The sequence below is a fragment of the Saimiri boliviensis genome, chromosome 1 (assembly GCF_048565385.1).
Source record: "Saimiri boliviensis isolate mSaiBol1 chromosome 1, mSaiBol1.pri, whole genome shotgun sequence".
In the NCBI taxonomy this organism is placed as follows: Eukaryota; Metazoa; Chordata; class Mammalia; order Primates; family Cebidae; genus Saimiri; species Saimiri boliviensis.
This window is the reverse complement of record NC_133449.1, coordinates 174,292,754-174,318,645: the sequence shown is the minus strand read 5'-3', so window position 1 is coordinate 174,318,645 and position 25,892 is coordinate 174,292,754. Positions and strand designations below refer to the sequence as shown.

The 25,892-nt window shown below is 40.4% G+C and overlaps 1 protein-coding gene and 1 pseudogene across 3 annotated transcripts in view; both read right to left on the bottom strand.

The window, feature by feature from the left end:
* SH3RF2 (SH3 domain containing ring finger 2) overlaps positions 1 to 25,892 on the bottom strand; it is a 144,960-nt gene that overhangs the window by 78,124 nt on the left and 40,944 nt on the right. For all 3 annotated transcript variants that reach the window (XM_074381260.1, XM_003920561.4, XM_074381257.1), the window contains exons 3-4: positions 5,685 to 5,954; positions 1,386 to 1,481 (exon numbers count right to left, since the gene is read on the bottom strand). In XM_074381260.1, coding sequence (XP_074237361.1) covers positions 1,386 to 1,481; positions 5,685 to 5,954 — 366 coding nt within the window. The remainder of the gene's footprint in view (positions 1 to 1,385; positions 1,482 to 5,684; positions 5,955 to 25,892) is intronic.
* LOC101046453 (MICOS complex subunit MIC27 pseudogene) lies at positions 7,666 to 8,715 on the bottom strand (annotated as a pseudogene).

Sequence of the window (25,892 nt, the reverse complement as noted above, 5' to 3'; positions counted from 1 at the left end):
AATGCAGTTAAACAATGAAACCTTTGTTTTTTGTGTGTGTGTGTGTGTTTTTTTTTTTTTGAGACAGAGTCTCACTCTGTCACCAGGCACCAGGCTGGAGTGTAGTGGCGCCATCTTGGCTCACTGCAACCCCCGCCTCCTGGGTTCAAGCAATTCTCCTGTCTCAGCCTCCCGAGTAGCTGGGACTACAGGTACATGCCACCACGCCCAGCTAATTTTTGTATTTCTTAGTAGAGACAGAGTTTCACTATGTTGGCCAGGATGGTCTCCATCTCTTGACCTTGTGATCCACCTGCCTCAGCCTCCCAAAGTACAGGGATTACAGGTGTGAGCCACCGCGCCTGGCGGAAACCTCTCTTTTAAATATGTAATGACTTGCTTCAAGCTAAAGTGAGGCTCATGGCTAATGAGATTAGGCATTGACCAGTTATATCATTATACTGAAGAAACAGATAACTTAGCATGTTTTCTTTCTTTTTTAAAAAAAATCTTTCTTTAAAAAACAGAAGTAATAAATATATGCTAATTTCAGAAGATGTAGAAAATACAAGTTGGCAGAAGAAAATGAAAAGCATCTAGAATCTCACCATCTAGTGATCACAGAATGTTAACATTTTGATACATACACTTCTCTAGTCCTTTATCCATTTATATAAACACACATATATTTATAAAGCTGGTTCCATATGGTCCAACTTATTTTTTTATTGTGATAAAAGACATGTAACATAAAATTTACCTTCTGAGCCATTTTTAAGTGTACAGTTCAGCAGTGTTACGTATATTCACACTGTTATGAAATACATCTTTAGAACTCTTTTATCCTGCAAATCTGAAACTGTATACCTATTAAACTTTTAAAAAGCTTAACAATGAATCCTTCCATAATATCAAATATTTTATGACATTAAATATTGTTCTCCATATATTATAGTATTCTCCATTGAGAGACACTTTTTTCATCACCACAATTTTTAAAAATGAAGTCCTTATTATTGAATATTTCGAGTAATTCTGGTTTGTCATAATTATACGTCATCACCTAATGTTATGGTGAACATTTTTGAACATTTTATATATCTATCTTTGCATACTTATTTAAATATTTTCTTACAATAAACTCTCAGATGTAGACTTGTGGACTCATAGGAGGCACACAGTTTTAATACTTTTGGTGTAAGTTTATTTTAGTTTGCATATGAGAGATTTCGCTCATTTCCCCAGACTCTTGCTAGAATTAGGTATTATTGTCTGGCATCTATTCTTTAGAGATTTTAGTTTTGAAATAAGCCTCCTATCAAATAGGAATTGTTCTCAGGCATCACTGTAGCACATGCATATTTCTGTATAAGCGTGAATCAGATGTAGACTTGATACTCACATACCTCTACAAACAAGATAGGGAAGATGCCTACTTTATCTCCTAACTTGCCTTCTGCCCAGTTCTCATCCACTCGGCTGATCACAGTGATGATATCATCCTGAAAGAGAAAGTCTCATGGTCAGCATTTACTTTCATTTTCAGGCAGTAGAAGCTTTCAGTAGAGATCAGTTTGGAGTCTCAGATGGTGTAAAGTGTGAGGAATATAGCTTGTGCTTGATTTATTTGGAAAGTCTTTTTGCTAAAATGAACTTTCTTCATAAAGGGCAGTATTTGTGTCACCGAGACTACAGGGGAGTAGAAATAATTTGGAGAATCAATAGAATCCAAATGGAAAACTTAGAAACGTTCCAATTTTTAATCACCAGAAGTGTCCAAGCTTTTCATTTAAATTTATCTGATAGAGAAATCAAGATGGAAGCCATAGGGAAAAGCACTTTTAGCTTTGCAAAAAGAAAAATGAATTTTATGCTCATTTAGAAGGCTTTTCAGAATGTTTTCAATTTTTAATGCATCAAACATAAAGCAACTTTTTGTTCAGATTTTTCTTACTACAAAAAGTTATTTGTAAATTTGTAGAAACATTTGAAAATACAGATAAGCAAAACAAGGAAAATATTATACCACAATAAAGATACAATCACTGTCAACAGCTTGAATAACACATTTTTTCTAGATTCTTTTCTATCAAGACAAACATACATATATATAAATGTACATTTTTTTTTCTTTTTTTAAGGATTTTTTTAAAAGTTTATTTTTTTATTGCATTTTAGGTTTTGGGGTACATGTGAAGAATGTGCAAGACTGTTGCATAGGTAGACATGTGGCAGTGTCATTTGCTGCCTTCCTCCCCCTCACCTATATCTGGCGTTTCTCCCCATGCCATCCCCTCCAACTCCCCACCCCCCACTGTCCCTCCCCCATTTCCCCCCAACTGACCCCAGTGTGTAGTGCTCCCCTCCCTGTGTCCATGTGTTCTCATTGTTCAACACCCACCTATGAGTGAGAACATGCGGTATTTGATTTTCTGCTCCTGTGTCAGTTTGCTGAGAATGATGGTTTCCAGGTTCATCCATGTCCCTACAAAGGACATGAACTCATTGTTTTTGATGGCTGTGTAATATTCCATGGTGTATATGTGCCATATTTTCCCTGTCCAGTCTATCTTTCCAAAAACATACACACATGCATATAATGAAGTGCGCAAATCTTGAGAAATTTTACATTTGAATATATCCATGAAATCCCTGTTCAGATGAAGATATAGAATATCTCCAGCACCCAGGAGGTTCCTTTGTACCCTTTCCCACCACGTATTAAGAGGCAACCACTACTCTGACTTCTAGTACTATACATTCATTTTGCCTGTTCCTGTACCTAACACAAATTCATTTTGCCTGTTCCTGTACCTAACACAAAAAAACGGGAAACCGTTTTTTTTTTTTTTTTTTTTTTTTTTTTTTTTTTACTTAATACCATTTTAGGAACACCTTACCATGCCCCTACAACATTCATCAAGTTCAACCTGTATATTCATCATCCACTAAAGACCTTCTGATCTCTCTGACATTATGTTCCATGCTCCTCAGGAATCAGGATTAATTCAAATCTAAATCTGTTACTGCATTATACCCTTTCTTAGCTTCCTCTTTTTTTTTTTAAATGGCAATTTATTCCTTTTTTTTTTTTTTTTAAAGATGAGGTTTCACCGTGTTGGTCAGGCTGATCTTAAACTCCCAACCTCAGGTGATCCGCCCGCCTTGGCCTCCAAAGTGCTTGGATTACAGGCGTGAGCCACCGTGCCCAGCCCTTAGCTTCCTCTTACATAGCAGTACCCAACCTTGTTGGCACCAGGGACCAGTTTCGTGAAAGAAAATTTTTCCATGGACGCAGTGAGTAGGGAGTAAGGAGAGAGGGTAGGGGGATAGGGGATGGTTTCAGGATAAAACTGCTCCACCTCAGATCATCAGGTATTCGATGCTTATAAGGAGCATGTAACTTAGATCTCTTGCATGCGCAGTTCATAATAGGGTTCATGCTCCTATGAAAATCTAATTGCTGCCACTGATCTGACATGAGGTGGAGCTCAGGCAATAATGCAACCCATGGGGAGCAGCTATAAATACAGATGAAGGTTCGCTTGCTTGTCCAGCTCACCTCCTGCTGTGCAGCCTGTTTCCTAATAGGCCACAAACTGGTACCGGTTGGTGGTCCAGGGGTTGGGGTTCCTGCTCTTACGCATTTGCAATTATGCATTTATAGGTGATTCCTTTTTTTGTTGTTGTTAGATGGAGTCTTGCTCTGTTGCCCAGGCTGAGTGCAATGGTGCAATCTTGGCTCACAGCAACCTCCGCCTCCCAGGTTCAAGCGATTCTCCTGCCTCAGTCTCCCGAGTAGCTGGGACTACAGGCATGTGCCACCACACCCGGCTAATTTTTATATTTTTAGTAGAGATGGAGTTTCGCCAGGTTGGTCAGGCTGGTCTTGAACTCCTGACCTCAAGTGATCTGCCCACCATGGCCTCCCAAAGTGTTGGGATTACAGGCATGAACCAGTGCACCCAGAGGTTATTATTTCTTTCATGTCCGTCTACCCTATCAGACCATAAACTCCATGTATGCAGGGCCTGTGTCTGCTTTGTTAATCTTTGCTGTCCCTAGCACCTAATGCAGTGGCCTCCTTTAGTTGTCGGGCAATAAATATTTCCTGAATGCATCCTTGCATAAATAAATACATGAAGTTGAATAAATTAAATAATTTACTGAGCTAGAAAGCACTAGGAAAAGAGCAACTTTGGGAAGGAGTATCTCGAGTTTAATTTGGATGTGCTGAGTTTAGACCATGAGATTTCCTAGAAGTCTCTGTACTCCACAGCCTTCCAGAATGGGTCAAATCCTCTTTTCTGGTTTCTTTATCATAATTTCCCATTTATATGTGTGTTTCTTTCACTAGATTGCCAACTCTGTGAAGGTAAGAACAATGACTCATCACTTTATCTCCAATGGCCAGCTTGGCACATGGATAGGCTCAAAAAATGAATAAGCGTGTAGAGTAAGTGTCCCAGTTTGTAAATTCCCAGATAGGGTCAGAGAGGGAGACGATGATACTCCCTGTTTATGTCTCCCTCCAGCTGTGTGTCTAATGCCTGGCACAAAATAAATACTTACTAAATATTTGTGGAATTGAACTGACCTTCCTCTAACCGTAGTCTACGTCTAAACTTTGTCGTTTGGGCTGTAGAATGACCTTCCTTAGGAGTCTCACTCTTAGGTTCCAAGGTAATAATAAACATCATTATCTCAAAATATGGAGGACAGAGAGGTTGTCTATTTGAGGAAACCTGAAGTAAATCTCCTTTCTGGTAGTGGTGAAATAAAAATATTTTACAAAACAAAAGACCTTGGCTAAACTATCGTAACAGTGCCACTTTCTATACTTATATTTGATCTACTTATCACCAGTAGTGAAGAATGAAAATAATTCCAACTGTGGTTTCTATGAGAGATGTGAATGTTTATGGAATAACGAATACTGAATACAGAGAGTTAAAGTAGTGTAGACTTTAGTAGAACTGTCATACTTACAAATGGTGGGGAATCATCTAATGAAAAACGGAGGCACAAGAAATCTTAGGGTAATTAATGTTTGAAAAATATGTCTTGTAAGAGGTTATTTATGTAGAAAGGCATGATTATGTTGTTATGTGTGTCTGCAGTGTTTTGAATGTGATGTTTACAACAAGATAGAATGTTGTAAATGAGTAGAATTAGGTAACCATAACTTAGTCAGCAAGAATACCCTTCCACATACATGATAAAGAGGTAGGGGCGTAGTTTTACATAGCATGTTATCAAATTGTTTGTGATTTTCTGTCCACGTATCTGTTCTTCCCATTACTCTGCCAGGAGAGCAAAGACTTTGACTTATTCATGTACTATTCCCAGGAGATGCAAAGAGTAAGTGCTCAAAAGTGATAGAATGAATGGATGAATGAGTGAACGAGTACATACTTTTGTAATTACAGTAAAAAAGGCTCACAGATTTCTATCACTTATTTGTAGATTTCTGCAGAGATTTCACTTGCATGTAGTTTGAATTGTACACACATATTACATATATAATTTATGCATAAAATATAATTTATGCATAAAATATATTTTATGCATAAAAGAATAAATATAAATAATAATATATTTAATATATAATTTTTTAAAATCAGCAAATGTTAAACAAGCAACTCTGGTTCTGCTATGGTCTCTATGTGGTCCCAGATGACTCTGGTGGCCACCCAGAATCCTACCTTGAGGAAGGTGAGGCAATCCTGGTTCTCACTCTTGTCCTTGCCTCGTAGGTCGAAGTTGTAGAGGGCCCTGCAGAGTGGGGGTGGCTGGGGCAGCTGCTTGATGACTTCCACAGAGCTGGCTGGGAAGATCCCACTGATGCCGTTGATTTCCCCCTGGTACCAATTCTCATCAAGCTGTCTCCGGAGAAGAATGACATCTCCCTTATTAAACCTTAGGTCACCAGGATTCTGCCCTCTGTAGTTGCATAAGGCCTTTGCTCGAGGCACCTACAATGGCACAGACCAATAAAATACACACTTAGCTCAAATATCTACTTAGCTTAGAGTCTGGAGGAACAGAAGATACAAGCATTCCTCCTTTTATTATACTTTGCTTTGGCATGCTTTGCAAATATTGAGTTTTTTACAAATCAAAATTTATGGCGACCTGTGCTGAATAAGTCTATTGCTGCAATTTTTCCAACACCACGTGTTGATTTTGTGTCTCTGTGTCATATTTTGGTAACTGTTATTAACTTTAAATATGTTAACCTTTTTCATTATTATTATATCTGCTATGGTGATCTGTAATCAGTGATCTTTGATGTTATTATTGTAATGCCTGGGTTGGGGGGTGGGTGCCACAAACTGCCCGTACAAGACAGCAAACTTTGTCAATAAATGTTGGTGTTCTGATTGCTCCACCAACTGGCCATTCTCCCATCTCACTCCCTCTCCTTGGGCCTCCCTATTCTCTGAGACACAAAAATACTAAAATGATGCCAATTAATAACCCTACAACTCTCACTTTAAATCAAAAGCTAGAAATGATTAATCTTAGTGAGGAAGGCATGACTGAAGCTGAGATAGGCCAAAATCTATGCCTCTTGTGACAAACAGCCAAGTTGTGAATGCAAAAGAAAAGTTCTTGAAGGAAATTAGAAATGCTACCGCAGTGAACACATAAATGATAAGAAAGTGAAACAACCTTATTGCTAATATGGAGAAAGTTTGACTTGTTTGGGTAGAAGATCAAACCAGCCACAACATACCCTTAAGTCAAAGCCTAATTCAGATCAAGATCTTAATTTTCTTTAATTCTGTGAAGGCCGAGAGAGGTGTGGAAGCTGCAGAAGAAAAGTTTGAAGCTAGCTGAGATTGTTTGAGGTTAAAGAAAAGAAGCTGTCTCTATAACTTAAAAATGCAAGGTGAAGCCACAAACCATCAATATTGAGGCAAGACCCACCACCAGCAAGAAGATGGCTCAAATCATCATTAACTTTTTTGTTAGTAATAAAGTATTTTAAATTGTTAGGTATATATTTTTTAGGCATAATGCTATTGCACACTTAATAGACTACAGTGTAAACAACTTTTATATGCACTGGGAAATAAAAAAATTTGTTTGACTTGCTTTATTATGGTATTAGCATTATTGTAGTGGTCTGAAACTGAACCTGCACTATCTCTGGGGTATACCTGCATAATATTTTTTCCCATAAAACACGGATATTTTATTCCAGCTATAGGACAGGGAAAACAAAACAAAACAGCAACAACAACAACAACAAAAACCAGAGGGAAACACATCTTGCCACACACCATTCTAATTTAACTGACATTAATTTGGGAAAGGTAGAGCAGAAATACATTTATACATATAAATATGTATGTCTTTATACATACATAGATGCATTTTCAGATTTTAGTCTCACTGGAGTTCATATCCTCATTTTTAAAAAAATAAATGCCCTTAAAGGTCATCAAATGCAAGCTAATATTTCTACCTATGTCTCCTCATCAATCATTTAATATTGTTCGGATTGCATTCAGAGTTTGTGTGTTAACCACTTACATAATTTATCGAATTGCACGTTTGGAGAGGTAAGGGAAAAACTTGCTTTAAGTAATACTCTATGTATCAGTTACCCATGATGTGATTTATTTTCATCATTATTTGAAACTTCGCACATCTTGTAGTTTCCTATGTAGTCTCTCTATGCAGTCTACTTCAGCTTCTAGTGCTATACGTATCTATGTCTTCTGGGTATGACTGCCCGTGTTCCATGAGCTTGAGGTCAGGCATTATCTGTGTAGCACCCGAGGTGGATTCTGACTTGGTCTTTGCTTCAGAGCTGAGTTCTGTTGGCAAGGGCACTGAGTGTTTTGAGACGTGAGGTATTTTGGCAGGCACTTCTATTTCGGCAGAGGATCGTAGCTTAGTTTTTTCTTTAAGTTTAGGGAGTGACTCTTTCATGCTGTTTTTTATCGACAATGATTTAACTACTCTAAAAATCTGCTGGCTTGTAGCATATACCTTTTCCCTGTTACCTTAGCAATTATTACTGACTGAACTGGGTAGCAAACAGTTGCTCCTAAAGTGGCCAGTCCTAGAGGATAAGTAATTTTCTTAAACTTAGAACTTTTTCTTGCTGAAACCAAGCCCCTTTGAAACCGTAATAACTCCCATTTTTGGAAGAAAATCCCGAGGAGGATTTTTCATATAAACATAAGCATCTTTTCCAAATTGTACTGTATCCATTATCCCATTTTTCACAAAGACATAAACACCGTTGCACCAGCCAATACAATGACCAGTTGCAGTGCGGATGGAAGCAAAGCCCATTTGTAAATGACCAGGCTGCTCTTCAACATATTTAGAATGGAGTGGCAGTGCAGCATATATGGAGAGCTACTCTGGTTTTTCACTAGCTGCTTTTTGGATTCCTCTTCTTTGGCTGCATGTACACTTACAGATGCATATATCAGACCTGCAGGCATGGTTGTCAGTTTTCCCATCTACTAGCAGGGTGAAAATCCAAAACACTGACAATGGTAAATGCTGGGGTGAACGAAGAGCAACAGGAAGTCTCATTCATTGCTGGGTGATGAAATAATCTGCACAACAAATGCCCATGCTACGAGTTTACCTGTGTAACATACCTTTACAGGTATACCTGAACCCTGATGGCCACCATGTCTACGACCCTTTCGGCCAAGGTTTTCAGACGGCACCTGCATAATATTAATAACTAATTACTGAGCACTTCCTATGTGCTAAGTGTGTATGTGGATCATCTCGTTTATGTAGCCCTTAGAGTTAGACACTCATTATCTTCATTTATAAGACAAGATGACAGAGACATAGAGTGATTTATTAACTTGCATAAGATGACACAGCTGAGAAATGGCAGATATGGGACATGAACTCAGACTACCTGATGCTAGAGCCCTTTTTCTTAATGACTATGCCAGCAACAGGGTTGGGAACTCGACTCCACATCTATGAGAGTGGAATCAGTGACTCTGGGTCTGAATACCAATTTTGAATTATGGCTCCACTTCTTTCCATTTGTGTAATCATGGCCAAGTTACTCAGTCTTTCCTAAACCGTATTCATTTATAAAATGAGCATTTGGATCATTAGGAAGCCCAACTGACACAAAGAAACAATTAGTCAGAGATCGATCATCAGTTTAAAAAAAAAAATCAGCTCAAGCATAATCATTTGTCAAATCAGTTGTCTAAATAATTATTTCAGTCAGATACAATTTTACTAATTAAAATTGGGTTTTTTTCCACATAGAAATGGCTTTACTCCAGTCTTGCTTGAAGTCAGCTTGACAAACTGCAAGTTCTAACAGATTATGTTTAAGAGGAAGTGCTTCAGTCACCTAGGGTCATATTTTATTTTGTGATTTTCCATGCAGTGGGATTATGTAATCCCCTCTCATTGTAGCAGTCTTGCTAGTCATATAATGGGTATAGAGAGGCATTAATTTAGGTCTTCATGGATCTCCTGAATCTGCAATGTTCATTTGAAAAAAAAAAATTCCAAGCAGATCAGAAGTAGAGACAGGACCTAACATTACTTTGCTGATGGAATGATTGAGCTGTCCTTTCCTGCTGGTCTGCACATAGAGTAAGGAGATCCCAGGGGTGAGAAAACCACAGAAATACAGCTCATACCCAGGAAACTGGTGGACAAATGAGCAAAGATGTATGTACTAGGGGGTTTAAAAAATACTGTGAAATAAACAAGGAATTGCTTGAATAAATTATTACATAACCATACAATGAAAAACTTTACAGTCATTAAAATTGATGATGTATCAATCTATCTATATTAATAACATTGAGTGTTACTGATAATATACCATTAAGTGTAACAGAATGAGTTAAGAACAATTATGTAGACTACATTTTCATTATAAATACACATGTATATTTTCACCTGGGGAAAATGCTAGATGACTATAGGGCAATATTTTAGAAGTGGTTATTGCTAAGTGGCATGATTTTTGAATATTGTAAAAACACTTTATTCCTAAGTGCCTAGCTGTGTTTTCCAACTTTTCTAAAATAAAATAATTGTATTGCTTATTAAAATTGGACAGTCAAAAGAAAATGAATGACGTTGGTAGATGAGGGGTAAAAAGTGTAAGAGGAATTTAGAAAGAATGAAGGCCATGCTGAGTAGGATAAGCAAACTATGCAACTGCCTTTTTTAGAGAAGGTGCTCCCTATCTGAGCAATAAGCAGGTAAAAGCTGGATGAGAATGGATTTCTGGGGCATGACTCAAATCTGTTAGACTTCTAGGGTTGAGTACATCAGGGAACAATAGTTGTCCCTCCATATTTCTTTCTCTCAATTTTCCATTGTAATACTAATCACATTTTTATGGGTGCATGACTACCTGGAATATTGGTCACATTTTCAGCCTCTCTGGTGATTAAGTCCAGGCCAGTGTGGATGTAAGCAACCTTTTGGAATAAAACTTCCTGATTAAGAAACCTTTAGGAAAACAAAACTTTGGAGTTTTCTTTTCCTCTCCTCTCTCTTGCTATGTGGAATGCAGACATGACCCCTAGAGCTCTAGCTGCCATCTTGAATATTGAGGACAGGGGCTACACCTAATAGGGAGGAAAGAAGCCTGGGTTTCAGAGCTGCTGCACCCATCCTGGATTTTTGTCTGAGAGCTAAATAAATTTCTACCTTGCTGAATGCATTGTGGGTTTTCTTTTTTTATTTTTTGATTTATGGAAAAAAAATCAGAAAAGAGAAAAGGAAAGAAAGGAAGAAGAAAAAGATAAAGAAGAAAAAAATCCAAGTCCCTTTGGCTTTGCATGATAATGATAATATCAATAGCTAACCTTTACTGAATGGTTCTTCCTTGCGCCAGATTCCTTGCTAAGTGCTCTAATTCTCTTTGCTAACCACTCTCTAATTCTCACAACAACCTTTGATGTGTGTATTATTTCAAGTGTCAATTTTCAGATAAAAAAATGAGATCAGAGAATGAAATGGTTTGGATGTGTCCCCATCCAAATCTCATCTTGAATTACCACATGTTGTGGAAGGGAACGGCTCAGAGGTAATTGAATCATGGGGGCAAGTTTTTCCTATGCCATTCTCATGACTGTGAATAAGTCTCATGAGATCTGATGGATTTATCAAAGGTTTCTGCTTTTGTTTCTTCCTCATTTTGTCTTGCTGCCGCCAAGTAAGAACTGCCTTTTGCCTCCTGCCATGATTCTGAGGCCTCCCCATCCATGTGGAACTGTAAGTCTAATTTAAACTCTTTTTCTTCCCAGTCTCAGGTATGTCTTTCTCAGCAACATGAAACAGACTAATACAGTAAATCGGTACCACTAGAGTGGGGTGTTGCTGAAAAATAACCTGAAAATGTGGAAGAAACTTTGCAACTGGGTAAAAGGCAGAGGCTGGAAACGTTTGGAAGGCTCAGAAGAAGATAGGAAAATGTGGGAAAGTTTGGAACTTCCTAGAGACTTGTTGCATGACTTTGCAAAAATGCTGATAGTGATATGAACAATAAGGTCCAGGCTGAGGTGATCACAGATGGAGATGAGGAACTTGTTGGGAACTGGAGCAAAGGTAACTCTTGTTATATTTTATTAGCAAAAAGACTGGCAGCATTTTGCCCCTGCCATAGAGATTTGTGGAACTTTGAACTTGAAAGAGATGATTTAGGGTATTTGGTGAAAGAAATTTCTAAGCAGCAAAGCATTCCAGAGGTGACTTGGGTGCTGTTAAAGGTATTCAGTTTTATAAGGGAAGCAGAGCATAAAATTTTTGAAAATTTGCAGTTTGACAATGCGATAAAAAAGAAAATCCCATTTTCTGAGAAGAAATTCAAGCTGGCTGCAGGCTGCAGACATTTGCATAAATAATGAGTTGAATGTTATTCCCAAGACAATGGGGCAAATGTCTCCAGTGCAGATCAGAGGTCTTCATGGAAGCCCCTCCCATCACAGGCCTAGAGACCTAAAAGGAAAAAGTGGTTTCATGGGCAAGCTGAGGGTCCCCATGCTGTGTTCAGCCTAGGGACTTGGTGCCCTGTGTTGCAGCTGCTCCAGCTGTGGCTGAAAGGGGCCAATATAGAGCTTGGGTTGTGACTTCAGAGGGTGCAAGCCTCAAGCCTTGCCAGCTTCCATGTGGTATTGAGCCTGTGAGTACACAGAAGTCAAGAATTGAGGTTTGGAAACCTCTGCCTAGATTTCAAAAGATGTATGGAAATGTCTGGATGTCCAAGCAGAATTTTGCTACAGGGGTGGGGCTTCCATGGAGAACCTCTGCTAGGACAGTGGGGGAGGGAAATGTGGGGTTGGATCCCCCACACAGAGTCCCTACTGGGACACTGCCTAGTGGAGCTGTGAGAAGAGGGCAATAGTCCTTCAGACCCCAGAATGGTAGATCCACTGACAGCTTGCACCTTGTGCCTGGAAAAGCTGCAGACACTCAACACCAGCCTGTGAAAGCAGCTGGGAGGGAGGCTGCTTTCACAGGCTGGTGTTAAGGCACAACACCAAAGCCCAAGGCCATGGGAACCCACTTCTTGCATCAGCATGACCTGGATGTGAGACATGGAGTCAAGAAGATCATTCTGGAGTTTTAAGATTTGACTGCTCCACTGGAATCTGGACTAGCATGAGGCCTGTAGCTCCTTTGTTATGGCCAAGTTCTCCCATTTGAAATGGCTGTATATACCCAATTCCTGTACCCCCACTGTAGAAAGTAACTAACCTGCTTTTGATTGTACAGACTCATAGGTAGAAGGGACTCGCGTTATCTCAGATGAGACTTTGGATTGTGGACTTTTGAGTTAATGCCAAAGTGAGTTAAGACTTTGGGAACTGTTGTGAAGGCATGATAGGTGTTGAAATGTGAGGACATGAGATTTGGGAGGGGCCAGGTGGAATGATATGATTTGGCTACGTCACCACCCAAATCTTATCTTGAATTTCCATATGTTGTGGGAGAGACCCAGTGGGAGGGAACTGAATCGTGGGGGCAAGTCTTTACTGTGCTGTTCTTATGATAGTGAATAAGTCTCATGAGAGCTGACGGTTTTTAAAAAAAAGGAGTTCCCTTGCACATAGTCTCTTGTTTTGCCTGCTGCCATCTATGTAAGATGTGACTTGTTCCTCCTTGCCTTCTGACATGATTGTGAGGCTTCCCCAGCCACATGGAACTGTAAGTCCAATTAAACATCTTTCTTTTGTAAATTACCCAGTCTCAGGTATATCTTTATCAGCAATGTGAAAACAGACCAATACAAAAAAATTTAAAAGTTGCCCAAGTTCGCAAAGCTAGAAAATGGTGAATTTAAGATTTGAACTCAGTTCTATCCCCAAGCCCAAGCCTGCATTTCTTTTATTTTTCTTTTTTTTGAGACAGGGTCTCACTTTGTCACACAGGCTGGAGTGCAATGTCATGGTTTCAGCCACTGTAGCCTCAACCTCTCAGGTTAAGTGACCTTCCTGCCTCAGCCCAAGTATCTGGGACTACAGGTGTTTATCACCATGCCTGGCTAATTTTTTTGTATTTTTTTGCAGAGACAGGGTTTTACCATGCTCAGGCTGGTCTCAAACTCCTAAGCTTAAGTGATCCACCCGCCTCGGCCTCCCAAAGTGTTAGGATTATAGGTGTGAGGCATTGTGCCATGCCTGTTTCTTAAAATATAATCTGTGGTTTCCCTGTATGAGATTCTGGGAGGTGTTAAAAATGTGAATGCCTTGATCCAACTCCTGACTGATTTGATCAGAATCTCTTGGAGTGGGATCCAAGTAGCTGCATTTTTATCAAGCTTCCTCACCAAGTTTGATACTACTGTAGGTCTAAGCTATACCTTATTCTAACTCAAAAGGGTGGCAATAAATGGAGTTTTGACGTAGGCTTTGTAAATTGCTAGGTTGCTTTCTTTCTTTTCTTCTTCTGAAAGATGTTTGCAGTACAAATGGCTTACATATTTTAATGACTTACTGAAAGTATATTAAATTAAAATTGCACAAAATTCTCAAATCCCTTTGAAGATGCCAAAACCTTGAAACCCTAAAATAGTACTAAATACGTATTTTCATCTTTTCTCCAACTCCCCCAACATAAATAAATATTGTAGAAATGAATTATATATAAATTCTATTTTTAACAAGAAGACCCTCTTTCTTCTTTCTCGTCATTTTGGACAATCCCTCCTCTGGTATTCTCATTTCTATGGTCATAGTTGCAGAAAACATTGGCTTCCATAGTGCAAAGCAGGGCAGAGGGAAGCAGGAAGGGGTGGAGTGAGGGGAAGAGACAGGGAGAGTGAATGATTCTGAAGAGCAAAGGAAATTAACATTTATTGGGGTTCTACTAGGCCACAGACATTTTTCTTACGTTATTGCACTACTGCACTTTCCGTATATTATCTCATTCGTATGCTCTCAACATCCTCTGAAATAGGTGGTATTACCCTATTTTATTGATGAGGAAACAGAAGTTCTGAGATGGTAAATGTCACCAAACAAGGTCACACAGCCAGTATATGGCAGATCCAAGATTGGCTGAGGCTCATTTGACCTGAAAGTCTGGGTGCTTTTACCATTCTCATTGTCTGCCATCAAGCTGAAGTCACCTAGCGTGTTTTTCCATCATAAAACTCATTTGGGGCTCTGTTTTGTAATCAAAATCTGAATTGAGTGTGAATGCAATTTGCTTGCTGCTGGCTGCATTAGCATGAATTATTGAACTCCAGAGCTCTCACATAAAAGTTAAGCACCTGAAGAGACTCAGCTGGTTGATTCCATCCAGTCCCTCACTGCTCTCTCAAGGGAAAAAGATTCCAAGTTCCACATCAGCTCTCACCTGTTGTATTGTTGGCGATAGCTTTTCTCACCCATCATTGTTTTCTGTCTCTACAGATGCAGGGGTGAGAAGGCACAGGGATAAAGTTTGCATGGAGGTCTCACAGTGAGGTCATCACCAAACTCTTTTTCCTTGTGTGTACCTAAAAAGCTTTCCTTTTCTGATATTAAAAAAGCTCAAGACTCTATAGTCCTGTAATTTACCTATTCATTTGTCTCCTCAGTAGGGTCTGGAAGCCACAAGGAGCATGATTTTGATAGAAAGATGATTCATAGGCTTCAGAGATGAGAGCTTGCAGACACTTTAGTAATAACATTAAGTTGTTGTTTTGTGAAGCATCCCCTTCTGTGAGGAACCACCTGTTCTCTCTTTACCTTCTGATGGGCAGGTCATTCACCCTGGCCATGTCATACACACAAGGGTATGCGGGCCAGGCTGGCCAGTTAGAATATCCAAAACCCTCAGCACAGTGATCAGTACAGCATAGGCATGTGCGTCAGTCAGGGGTAGTTAGTATCTGAAATTTGATATATAGATGCTGAGAAAGAATCTATATTACTTTTGAATCATGAGCCATCAGGTTGTGGACCTTGGACCACCAGTGCAATACGGTGTCGTCCAATGTTGGCTATAATAGTGGTGATATTTCTGAACCAGTAGACTCACTTTCCTGAAAGAAGCTGTAGGAAACAGCAGAACTAGATATAGCAAGCTAGATAGTTAACTAGATAGCTAGAGCCCTGAAAATAAAATGTGAACTGCTAGATTAAATGGCTTCTGAAGGTTATTTTAGATGAGATCTCCAATCCTCTAGATCCCCAATTTACTGCTGATTACTTAAACTACTTGGAGCTCTGACACTTGAAACTGAACAATTCCTAATTAATACATATTTGAAGCCCAGAAACAACAAACTTCGTAACGATATAACAGGAAAATAGCAAATTTCAGAAACAGTCAGAGGTTCAGCTGCCAGTGAGCCCTGAGTTTATTTCCAATTTTAAAAATAAAGAGAGGTATAGACAGCTAACAGGGTAAGGAGAAAGGAACCCACGTGGAGCCGGATCACCACGGTGACACATGCAAGGAAAAAGGCGGAGCTGAGATGAGAACTCAACCTGTTGCTATGAAACGAGCTCTTTGACACACCCTGGCAACACTTCCCACCAATTTAGAAAGGTTGGCCTGGTTCTCTCTACTCCTTGCATCAGGTGGGACCAAAATCAATATGCTGAGCTAATGGTCATCATCAGTGGTTTGCTTCCCTGAGCTGAGCATGAGCTCGCCCATCACTGGAGAATGGAGCCCAAAACCAAAACCATACTGTTCTTTGACTCAAGTTATCTATCATTTCCTGGGCTAAGTTCTTTGCTGCTGGACAATGCAGGATTTTTGTCTGAACCATCTCTGCCTCTCTATCTTTGAACCTGGACAAAAGTAGGTGTTTAAGAAATGCTTGATGAATGAATGAATAAGCGAATTACTCTGAAAACATTCAGGAATTGGTGTTCTCAGATACACAGAATGCATGCAAGATTAACAAATATGGCCGATAATAATTACTTAAATACAGATCTATTGGTATGAGCTAGGGTAAAGAAGGATTGTTTTCATCAGATTTTCCAAACATCCCCCAATGTTAATGATTTGGTGTTATATACACACAAAGGTTCCATACTCAAAGTTAGGCATCACTGAGTCAGCAAAATCACACAGGTTCCTTTGCTGACTCGCTTTTCAGAAGCTTTATTTTGTGAATGTGATTTGCATAATTGCATCTGGGCCACTTTGCAGGAAGGGCCCACGTGTCTTGGGAATGCTGGGCAGGGAAAATATAACTTCCCCTGTGATTTCACTCTATTGAAGAGGTAAGGGGTCAAGAATTGTCCTGCACCCTATCTTTGTAGTTGCTGCTTAACCAGCGAAGATACCTTGCCTCCCTTGCGTATAGTGATAATCTTTTTGGAGCAGATTTGTTGGGGGAAATGAAGTAAATATTAGAGAGGTCTGGTTAGCCCATGTGCATGTTTTCTCTTCTTTGGTGAGGCGGGAAACACTATGCAACCCCCAGTGCTCACTCAACAGGGTGATCAGATCCACCTGGCCTTGGCAAATCCCAGATGATTCACTGCTGGGGTACTTGAGATCAGCAGAAAGCTCACGATGATCTTACTAAGTAGAAACATTCAGTTTTCAGACTGGTTTTATAAGACACTCTGTGTGAGGGTTTTTGTTGTTGTTGTTGTGTTTTTGTTTTGTTTTGTTTTTCATAGAAAATTTTACTTGTTCAGGAGAGGTACTAGGATGCAATAGTTAAGAACACATATGTTAGAATCAAGTGGGATGTTGCTTTGCATTCTGGCTTTTGTAACTTTAACCAGATCATTTACCATCCCTGATTCTTAATTTGGATCATTCACAAATTGGGGCGAATGCTAGTATTTCCCTGTGCAACAAACTCAGCAAGTCTGGGTCATCCAAACCTTGCATATTCTGACAGAGGTTTTGGCTCTTGTCCTGGGAGATAAACTTTTAAGGCCTTAGACTATTTTGCCTGATCAGAGAGACTTTGTCTACCAGGAGGCCTTGGGTCACATGAGATAGTCTAAGCTAACAATGTGATTTATGGTGGGGGCTTTGGGCTAAACAGTAGAAGCTTGACCTCTGGAGGGACTGGAGACTGAGGACAGCCACATGGGTGGTCTGAGATGGTAAATGTCATCAAACAATGAAATCTTCAATAAAATCCTGGACAGTGAGTCTCTGGTAAAAACAAATGCTGTCCACGTGACTCCACTGGGAGAGGACAGCTGGAAGCTTTATGGAAGCTCCTGGACTCTGCCCTAATGTGCCTTTTTTCATTGCTGACTTTAGCTTATCCTCTTTCACTGGAATAAACTATAACCATGAGTTTAACAGCTTTGCTGAGTTCTGTGGGCCCTTCTAGTGAATAGCTGAAAGTGAAAGTGATCTTGGGACCCCTGAGCACACTTCCTCATGGTTTTGGAGAGGATTAATGTGATAAACAATGTAGAGTACTTGGTGGAATGCCTGGCAAATAATAGGTGCTCCATAAATAAGGATGCTTAGGAGAGAGGGGTAATAGGCCTGCTGTTACAGCTTCTGGCCTGACTTCCCAGCTCTACACGTCATTCATTCATTTTTGCTTTCACGAATTATTATTTGAGTGCCAACCATACCAGGTATGTTCAAGACCCTTCATGGAGAGCTTAAAATCTAGTTGGGGAAACAAAGATCAGGCTTATAAACACATAGATCAATATATAATTGCAAGCTGGAATAAATGTTATGAAGGGAAAGAATTACATTATGACCTCAAGGGAGGCCAGAGACTTGAGGGCTGGAAAGGAACCCAATGTAGGGAAGATTCTTTTTATTGGCTGCATATTTACATCTGAAATTCTATTCTGTTCTGTGACTTTTGTTATGTGTTTCTCTCTTTATTTTAGTGTTTTCTCCATCGTACGTTCTCACTGATATGTAGGAGCTAAGCTATCGAGAACGCAAAGGCATAAGAATGATACAATAGACTTTGGGGTCTTAGGGGGAAGAGTTGGAGGCAGACGAGGGATAAAAGACGACAAATAGGGTGCAGTGTAACTGCTCGGGTGATGAGTGCACCAAAGTCTCACAAATCACCACTACAGAACTTACTCATGTAACCAAATGCCACCTGTACCCCAATAACCTATGGAATAAAATTTTAAAAATATTTTACTGTTTTCTCATTCCTGGACTGTATTAGCAAGTCTCTCTCTCTTTGTCTCCCCTCAATCTTCTGCTTTGGCCTTTCTTTTTCCAGTCCTTGGTAGAATGCTAAGATATCACCGGCTCCGTTTTCCTTCTTTATCTAGCTCCTGCCACTTTGAGTCCTTGGGCATGACATCCCTTCCTTCCTCCTTCAAGCAAATATTTTTCAAACACTCAGAATACACCAGCCTTTCTGAGGGTTTGGTCCCTCCTTCATCAGTTCCAGGGCTTCTGTAGCAGGGAAAAGGGAAGGAAGCAGGAGTTTATACCACTTGGGCAGAGAAAGAGCTGCTCATAGTCAGCAGTGCCTTTTCAGGGCTGCCACTGGCATATTTTAATTTTTTCCTCCAAACATTTCTCTGAGATTTCTTTGAGTTAATCTTATTTCCCTATCCTATGAGGTATTTGAAGATATGTCCAGAGCCATATCCTTGGCTCCAAACATAAGCTGGTTCTCAATATAACAGCTTGGGATTGTTTTTCAAATAGGCTAGATGCCAACTCCCAGAGATGTTCATTGGGATAGCACTCCCCAGGGAGACAAAGCATTTCTGTCACCATCTCTTCTTCACGAGGACACAGGGCACCTGTGGAGAAGGACAAGGGGTACGTGGGAGACTGAAGGATGAGGGAAAGCACCATCTCACTTGGCCTGGGAGGCAATTCTGCCCTCTTTCATTATCCCCCTTTCCAGAGCGAGTTTTCCAGTAGGTGTGGCGCTTGGTGGGTGAGTCTTTTTCCATATGGTTTGAGAAACTGAGCCAAATACACCAGGCAGAGTGAGAAAAAATGAGTCAAATGACCCCCCCCCCCCACCACCACCACTACTTCTCCCCTGGCTTAGAGGAAAAGCAAAACTCTGGTTGCTCTACTCTGACTTTCTCCTCTGAGAGGTTTTTGGAACGGAAGGAGGAATGACCAATGACGTGGAGGTTTCTCGTAATGCGACCAGCTGGCCTGGGGGCTGGAGGTGGCCTCTGGATATGATTCACAACTTTTACACTGTGTCCTTGAGTAAGCCACTGAACCTCTCTGGGCCTGTTTCCTCAACTGCAAAGTGAAGAAGGTGATTTTTACCATTCTTCTCAACTGTAAAGATAACAGATTTTTTTTTTTTTTTTTTTTTTTCAGACAAGGTCTTGCTCTGTTGCCCAAGCTAGAGTGTAACAGTGCGATAATGGCTTACTGCAGCCTGAAACTCCTGGGCTCAAGGGATCCTCCTGCCTCAGCCTCCCAAGTAGCTAGTACTACAGGCATATGCCACCATACCCCAGTAATTTTTATTTTTGTTTTATTTTTGTTAGAGTTGGGGTCTTGCTGTATTGCTCAGGCTGGTCTCAATGTCCTGGGATCCCTCTTCGGCCTCTCAAAGTACTGGGATTATAGGCATGAGTCACACTGTACCAGGCCCAGAGCTTTTTAAAGGTGAATAATTAAAGCTCCAGGAGTATCTTTAAAATACATCAAAAATAATGGTGACAGGTAAGCTGAAACAAAATTGGCAAAATGATGATAACTGTTGAAACTTTAGTCATGGGTAGAAGGCAGTTCGTTACATTCTCTGCTTTTCGTTATTTTATAGAGTTGATTATTTTCTCCACTTCTGTGTATGTGTTCCTCCTTAGAATTGTCAGTGAGTTAAAGGTGCCACAACCTGACAGGCTGTTGTGGGAGGAATGAAATGACTGTAAATACCCCCAGGCCCTTGGGGAAAATGGCTTGAAGAGAAGAGCTGAAATGGCTTGGCTTGTCCTCAATTGTCAGAAAGTTACATCTTGGTTTCAAGTGATTTACTTCTTAGTTAATCTCCATCTTTTAAGACTTACGTGTTTTTGTGTGTATATATTTATACTTATTTGCAGTTCAATTTTGTGATACCAAAGGAAAAAGCCTGGCATGACCCTTGTTGGAGACCTCAAGCCCTGGAGAAGTTGGACTTCTTCCCTCTCAGTTCAGTTGCCCCTGAAGCCAAGATTTTTTTTATTTTTATTTTTATTTTTATTTTTAACAGGGGCTTGCTCTGTTGTCCAGGCTAGAGTGAAGTGGCGTGAACATGGCTCACTGCAGCCTGGTCCTCCTGGGCTCAAGAGATCCTCCCACCTCAGTGTCCCAAGTAGCTAGGACTATAGGCATGTGCCACCACGCTCAGATCATTTTTTAATTTTTTGGAGAGATGGAGTCTTGCTATGTTGCCCAGGCAGGTCTTGAATTCTTGGGCTCAAGCCATCTTCCTACCTGTGCCTCCTACAGTGCTAGGATTATAGGCATGAGCCGCATGCCCAGCTGAAGCCAAGATTTTTAATCACGAGGACTTTCTGCAAATCTGCAGTTTGCCTATTTCAAATCAAAATTCAGAGCATTTTTCTCATTTATACCTAGTGAAATAGACATGACCTTGGAGAAGAAGTGTCCTGCCTGCCTACAGTGCTGGACTTCATGGAAGGAGCGAGTGGCTGTGCGTCAGAGGGGTCTAAAGACTCACACACCATTTGTCCTACTGGACATAAAGGCTGAACTTAGAGAAACCTCCTGAAACTCTCTAAGAAATGGAAAACATCACCGATGGGTAAGTTATAGAAGTATTCTAGCAGTTATTTGCAATCATTTTTCACTCTGAGATGGAGCCAAAACTCTTCCTTAGGAATATGAGATATGGCCAAAATGTAACAGCTCTCCTTTTCCATAAGGTCGTATCCACATAGGTGCCAATATCTTTGGCATTGTTCTCTGGGTCTTTCATATCTTTGTCTTTAGAAAGACTTTCCTGTCTCTTTCCCTAAAGGCTGGGTCGGTTCTCCCTTTTTTGTGAGCCATTGCACCCTATGCTTCCCCTATCACAACCCTCATCACTCACCCTGCATTGCAACTGCTGTTTTACTTCTCTGTCTGCACACCAGATTGTGAGCTCTGTAGCAGCAGGCCGTATGACTTATTCATCTGTATACTCCCTACATCTACTCATTCATTCAACAAAAAAGTACTGAGTGCCTACAATAAATGAGACAGACATAATATCTGCCTTTCTGGGACTTACATTCCAGTAGCATCTAGTAAGCACTCATTTATTTGTTAAACAAACAAATAGATGAGTAGATAAATAAATGAATATTAAATCACACTATGCCAGTTAAACCCAACCCAAACTTTGGTATTCAGTCAACGTTCCTCTTAACAAAGAAACTCCAACATACCCAAGTAGTTATTTCCCCAAGATTGGGGAGCATCCAAGCATGCTAAGCAAAGATAAATATAGCATTTTTCTAGGTCATCCTTTAAAAAGGCTCCATTATTTAAAACATGCCTTGAGCTGTATCTACATCCCAGTTTTTCCAGTGGGTACTTGCCTTGGAGACTCTTGCTTGTCGAAAGCTTTTTCTTTCCCACATGCCCTCTGCACTGAGTGTATAATCGCCACCGCAGGCAACCATGATGAGTGACAAAAAGCACCAGCTGGCAGCTCCAGCAAAGGGAGCAGGAGAGATCAAGGAGGTATCTTTTTCTGCCTATTCAGAACATTGAAACCCAATTTATCGCTGGCCTCATGAGCCAAAGAAAGCAGCTCTCAGCAGCTGTTGATCTGAGAAGCTCCAATCTCATTTCCATGAGCTGGGTGTCATCAACACTCATCTGGCCTGTCTGGGAATGAATTGGCATGAAGGAGCAGTCTTCCTCTTTTCATCCCTGAGGCTTTGGGTGGGCCTGTTTCAAATGGCAGAAAGGGTTCTATGACCACTCTCTTGAAAATCATGCCAAAGACTTTCTTGTTTTTGTTGTGGGTGGACATTCCTTAATAACTACTGCCCGGGGTTCTACTCTTCTCATTGCTTTCACCCTCACTCAGTAAGTGCTGGTAAGTCAGCTCTCAAAAAAAGAAAAGAAAAGAAAAAAGGTTCCGGTTTGTACCATTTGACAATTTCCTTGGTTTAAATATTCCTATTTTGGCTACTAACAGACATCGCTGAATGTGAAGTTGGGAAGAGATGTATTCTATTGCCTCCTAAGAGCTGGTAGAAGCTGGTTCCAAAACACCACTACACAGCTCCCTGTCTAATTCACATTCACTCCGGAGTGAAAGCTTGCTCTGGGCTAGCACCATTGCCTTTCTGCAACTGGGATTTTAGGATACAGTGTATTCTTTTGCATCTGCTATCTCACTGGGCTCTAATCATGACACTGAGGGGTATTATGCCTATTTTGTGGATGAAGATACTGAGGCATGGGGGGACATGACGTATCTTGCACAATTTACACCAATATTATTTATCTCTCCACTCTTGTCTCTGGCCGTTCTCTTCTCACACTGCTCATTGCAGCCAAACTGAACATTCTTTTTGTACTACTGATGCTTCATGCTCTTTCACCTCTTAAGATCTGGAATAAATCTTAAGAATATTCCTTCTACACTCCACCTTCTCCTTCCACTCCCCAATCACCGCTTGTCTTTTAGGTTTCAGCTTATATATCGCATTCCTGAATGTCCATGTCAGGGTTAGGGACCTTTTCCATGTGCTTTTATGATGCTCTCTCATGCTCTCATGGTGGAATTTGACCAGTGGTGTTGAAGTGACTTGTTTATTTATCTGCCCCCTTCACCAACTGTAAACTTTGCGATGGCAGAAAGTTCTACGCAGCCCACCACTGATTTCAGTGCCTTGTACAGGGTCTGGCCCAGTAAGTATTGTGAGAAGGAATGAGTCCATGAATGATAGTCCCTTAATTTCAGATTTTCCAAATGTGTCCCACCAGAACCCACAAATACCAATTTCTTCATAGTTGGGCTAAGGTTTTCAAGAACGAGGAGAGGCTCCTGCTAAAATGCATAGTCAGCCAGACTTCTCTGTGGGCTGGGTGCAGGTGCTCAACTCCTCTGTCTCGACATGGATCCTTTGGGCTTTGCAAAATGTCACAAAAGCAAGCTGAGAAACCTGTTTGGTGTGCTATGAATGTGCTCATTACATGCATGCCAAGACAAAGACATAGTCAGGAAGAAGCCTCCAGAAGCAGCTGCACCTTGATAAGACGATGAATGTTTATGGATATCCTGGAACCAGCATGTCCTAGTATCGTTGCAGGACTGAGCCTTATGGATTAGCATGGATTCCCTCAATTTTCCTCCTAGGAGGCTAGGAAAGGGTCAGGCTGCTTTGCATGCTGGGGAGCTGCTGACCTTTTGTCACCACAGAATGTCACACATACCTGAGGCACTTGTGCAAATACTTAATCATTTTCTGTAAACACAGCCACTGCCACTTAAAACAGGCAGTAGAGTCTGCCACACATTAGTTACTTCTCTTATATTATGTGAGCCTGCAATACAAACTAGTGATGCAGACTTCAGGGTGTTCAGCTTTGTTCTTGAGTTCATATGAGAAAAACCATTTTAACAATTATCAGAGGATCCCATGATGCCTCTAGAAGCACTACTGTTCAATAAAACTATCTGCCATGGTCTAAATGTGCTATTCTATGCTGTCCAATACAGCAGCCACTGCCTGTCTGTGGTTATTGAACACGTGCCACGTACTAGTGCGACTGAGGAACTGCGTTTCAAATTCTATTTACTTTTAATTATTTAAATTTGAAGAGCCGCACATGGCTAGTGGCTACTGTGTTAGACAGCATAGTTCAAGATCTAACTATCACAAGAAATACAGAGATTGATGAACATCTTAAATGACAACACAGGGATGCAATGGGAAAAATTCAGAAAGTGGAAAACTGTAAGACAAATGACCCAATCTCGCTAATAAATAAATTGCATCGGAAAAAGGAAGAGGAGGTATGTAGGTGTGGGACCCTAGAGCTTAAGAGATTTAGGAGGCTTATCAGCCAACTGCAATGTGTGGACCTTGGTGAATCCCGATTCAAACAAGCCATCAAAAAATTATGAGACTGCCTAGGTGCAGTGGCTCGTGCCTGCAATTCCAGCACTTTGAGAGGCTGAGGTGGGAGGATCACTTAAGCCTAGGAATTCAAGATCAGCTTGGGCAACATGGTGAGACCCTGTCTCTGCAAAAAAACATTTAGCTGGATGTGGTGGCACAAGCTTGTAGTTCTAGCTACTTGGGAGGCTGAGGTAGGAGGATCACTTGAGCTCAGGAAGTTGAGGCTGCAGTGAGCCATGATCATGCCACTGTACTCCAGCCTGGGTGACATAGCAAGACCCTGTCTCAAAAATAAATAAATAAATAAATAAGGAAAAAAGAAAAAAATCAATTGAGGACATTTGAACATTTTTTAGAGGAAGCCCCTGATGTATTTACCAGTCAAAGATTATGATGTCTGGGCTTTGCCTCAGTTTCGTCCAGTAGGGGGAGGAAGTAAGTGGGACATATACGCATTAAGATGGACCTTATGTTGATAATTGGCGGAGGCTGGGTGATAGGTACGTAAGTGATCATTACTATTATTTTCTCTATTTTTATATATAGAAATATTTATAGTAAATTTGAAAAACCAAATCATCAGAGGAATCCTAATGTTGGTGTGAGAGTATGGGCAAAAAGTCACCTTCCTTGAATGTTGGGAGCTTAAAATTTCACAGTGAGAAGTGACTGGGTATATTGGTCAAGATTTCCATTACATATTTTCTTTGCCTTACAAGTCCTAGAAATCCTAGTTTTAGGACTTTCTCCCGTAGACATATGCTAGAATTTATGTAAAAGATCATGGAATATAGGATCATTTATAGTAATGAAGAATTAGAAATAGCCTAAGTGTCCTTCTGCCATGGATTACTTAAATAAATGATAGCAAGTAACTACTGTGGAATGCTAAGCAGCTTTAGAGAGAATGAGATAGATTGGTATGGACTGCCATGGGGAAGATTCATGATCTAGCCTTAGGTTAAAAAGAAAAGCAAGTTGCAAAAAAAAATATGTACACTCTGATGCAATACAAAATACATATGTGTATGTGTACACACAGATAAAGCCTGGAAAAACATATACCTAATTGATCTAGGGAGGGGAGGAGCTTACAATCACCCTGTTACCTGTGGGTGTCAATTAGCTCCAACTCCTGTCATTTGTTACTATGAATAATCAACAGCTGGCACTTCCATTAGACACCCTGGCCCTTTCTCCCAGAAGAAAATGAACGTGTCTCTGGGGCTGAGAAGTTTCATCCAGCACAAATTGTTCATCCCTACTTCCAAAGCAGAGCATGTTTCAGAAGTTTATTTATCTTATGAGAATAGCTCACAATTACTGAGTGTTACCCCATGCTGAGCATTGGGCTAATGTCTCTGTCACCTCATGGGCTCTAAATTCAGATTCTCCTGCTTGCCACTGTGTCACTTTAGTTAC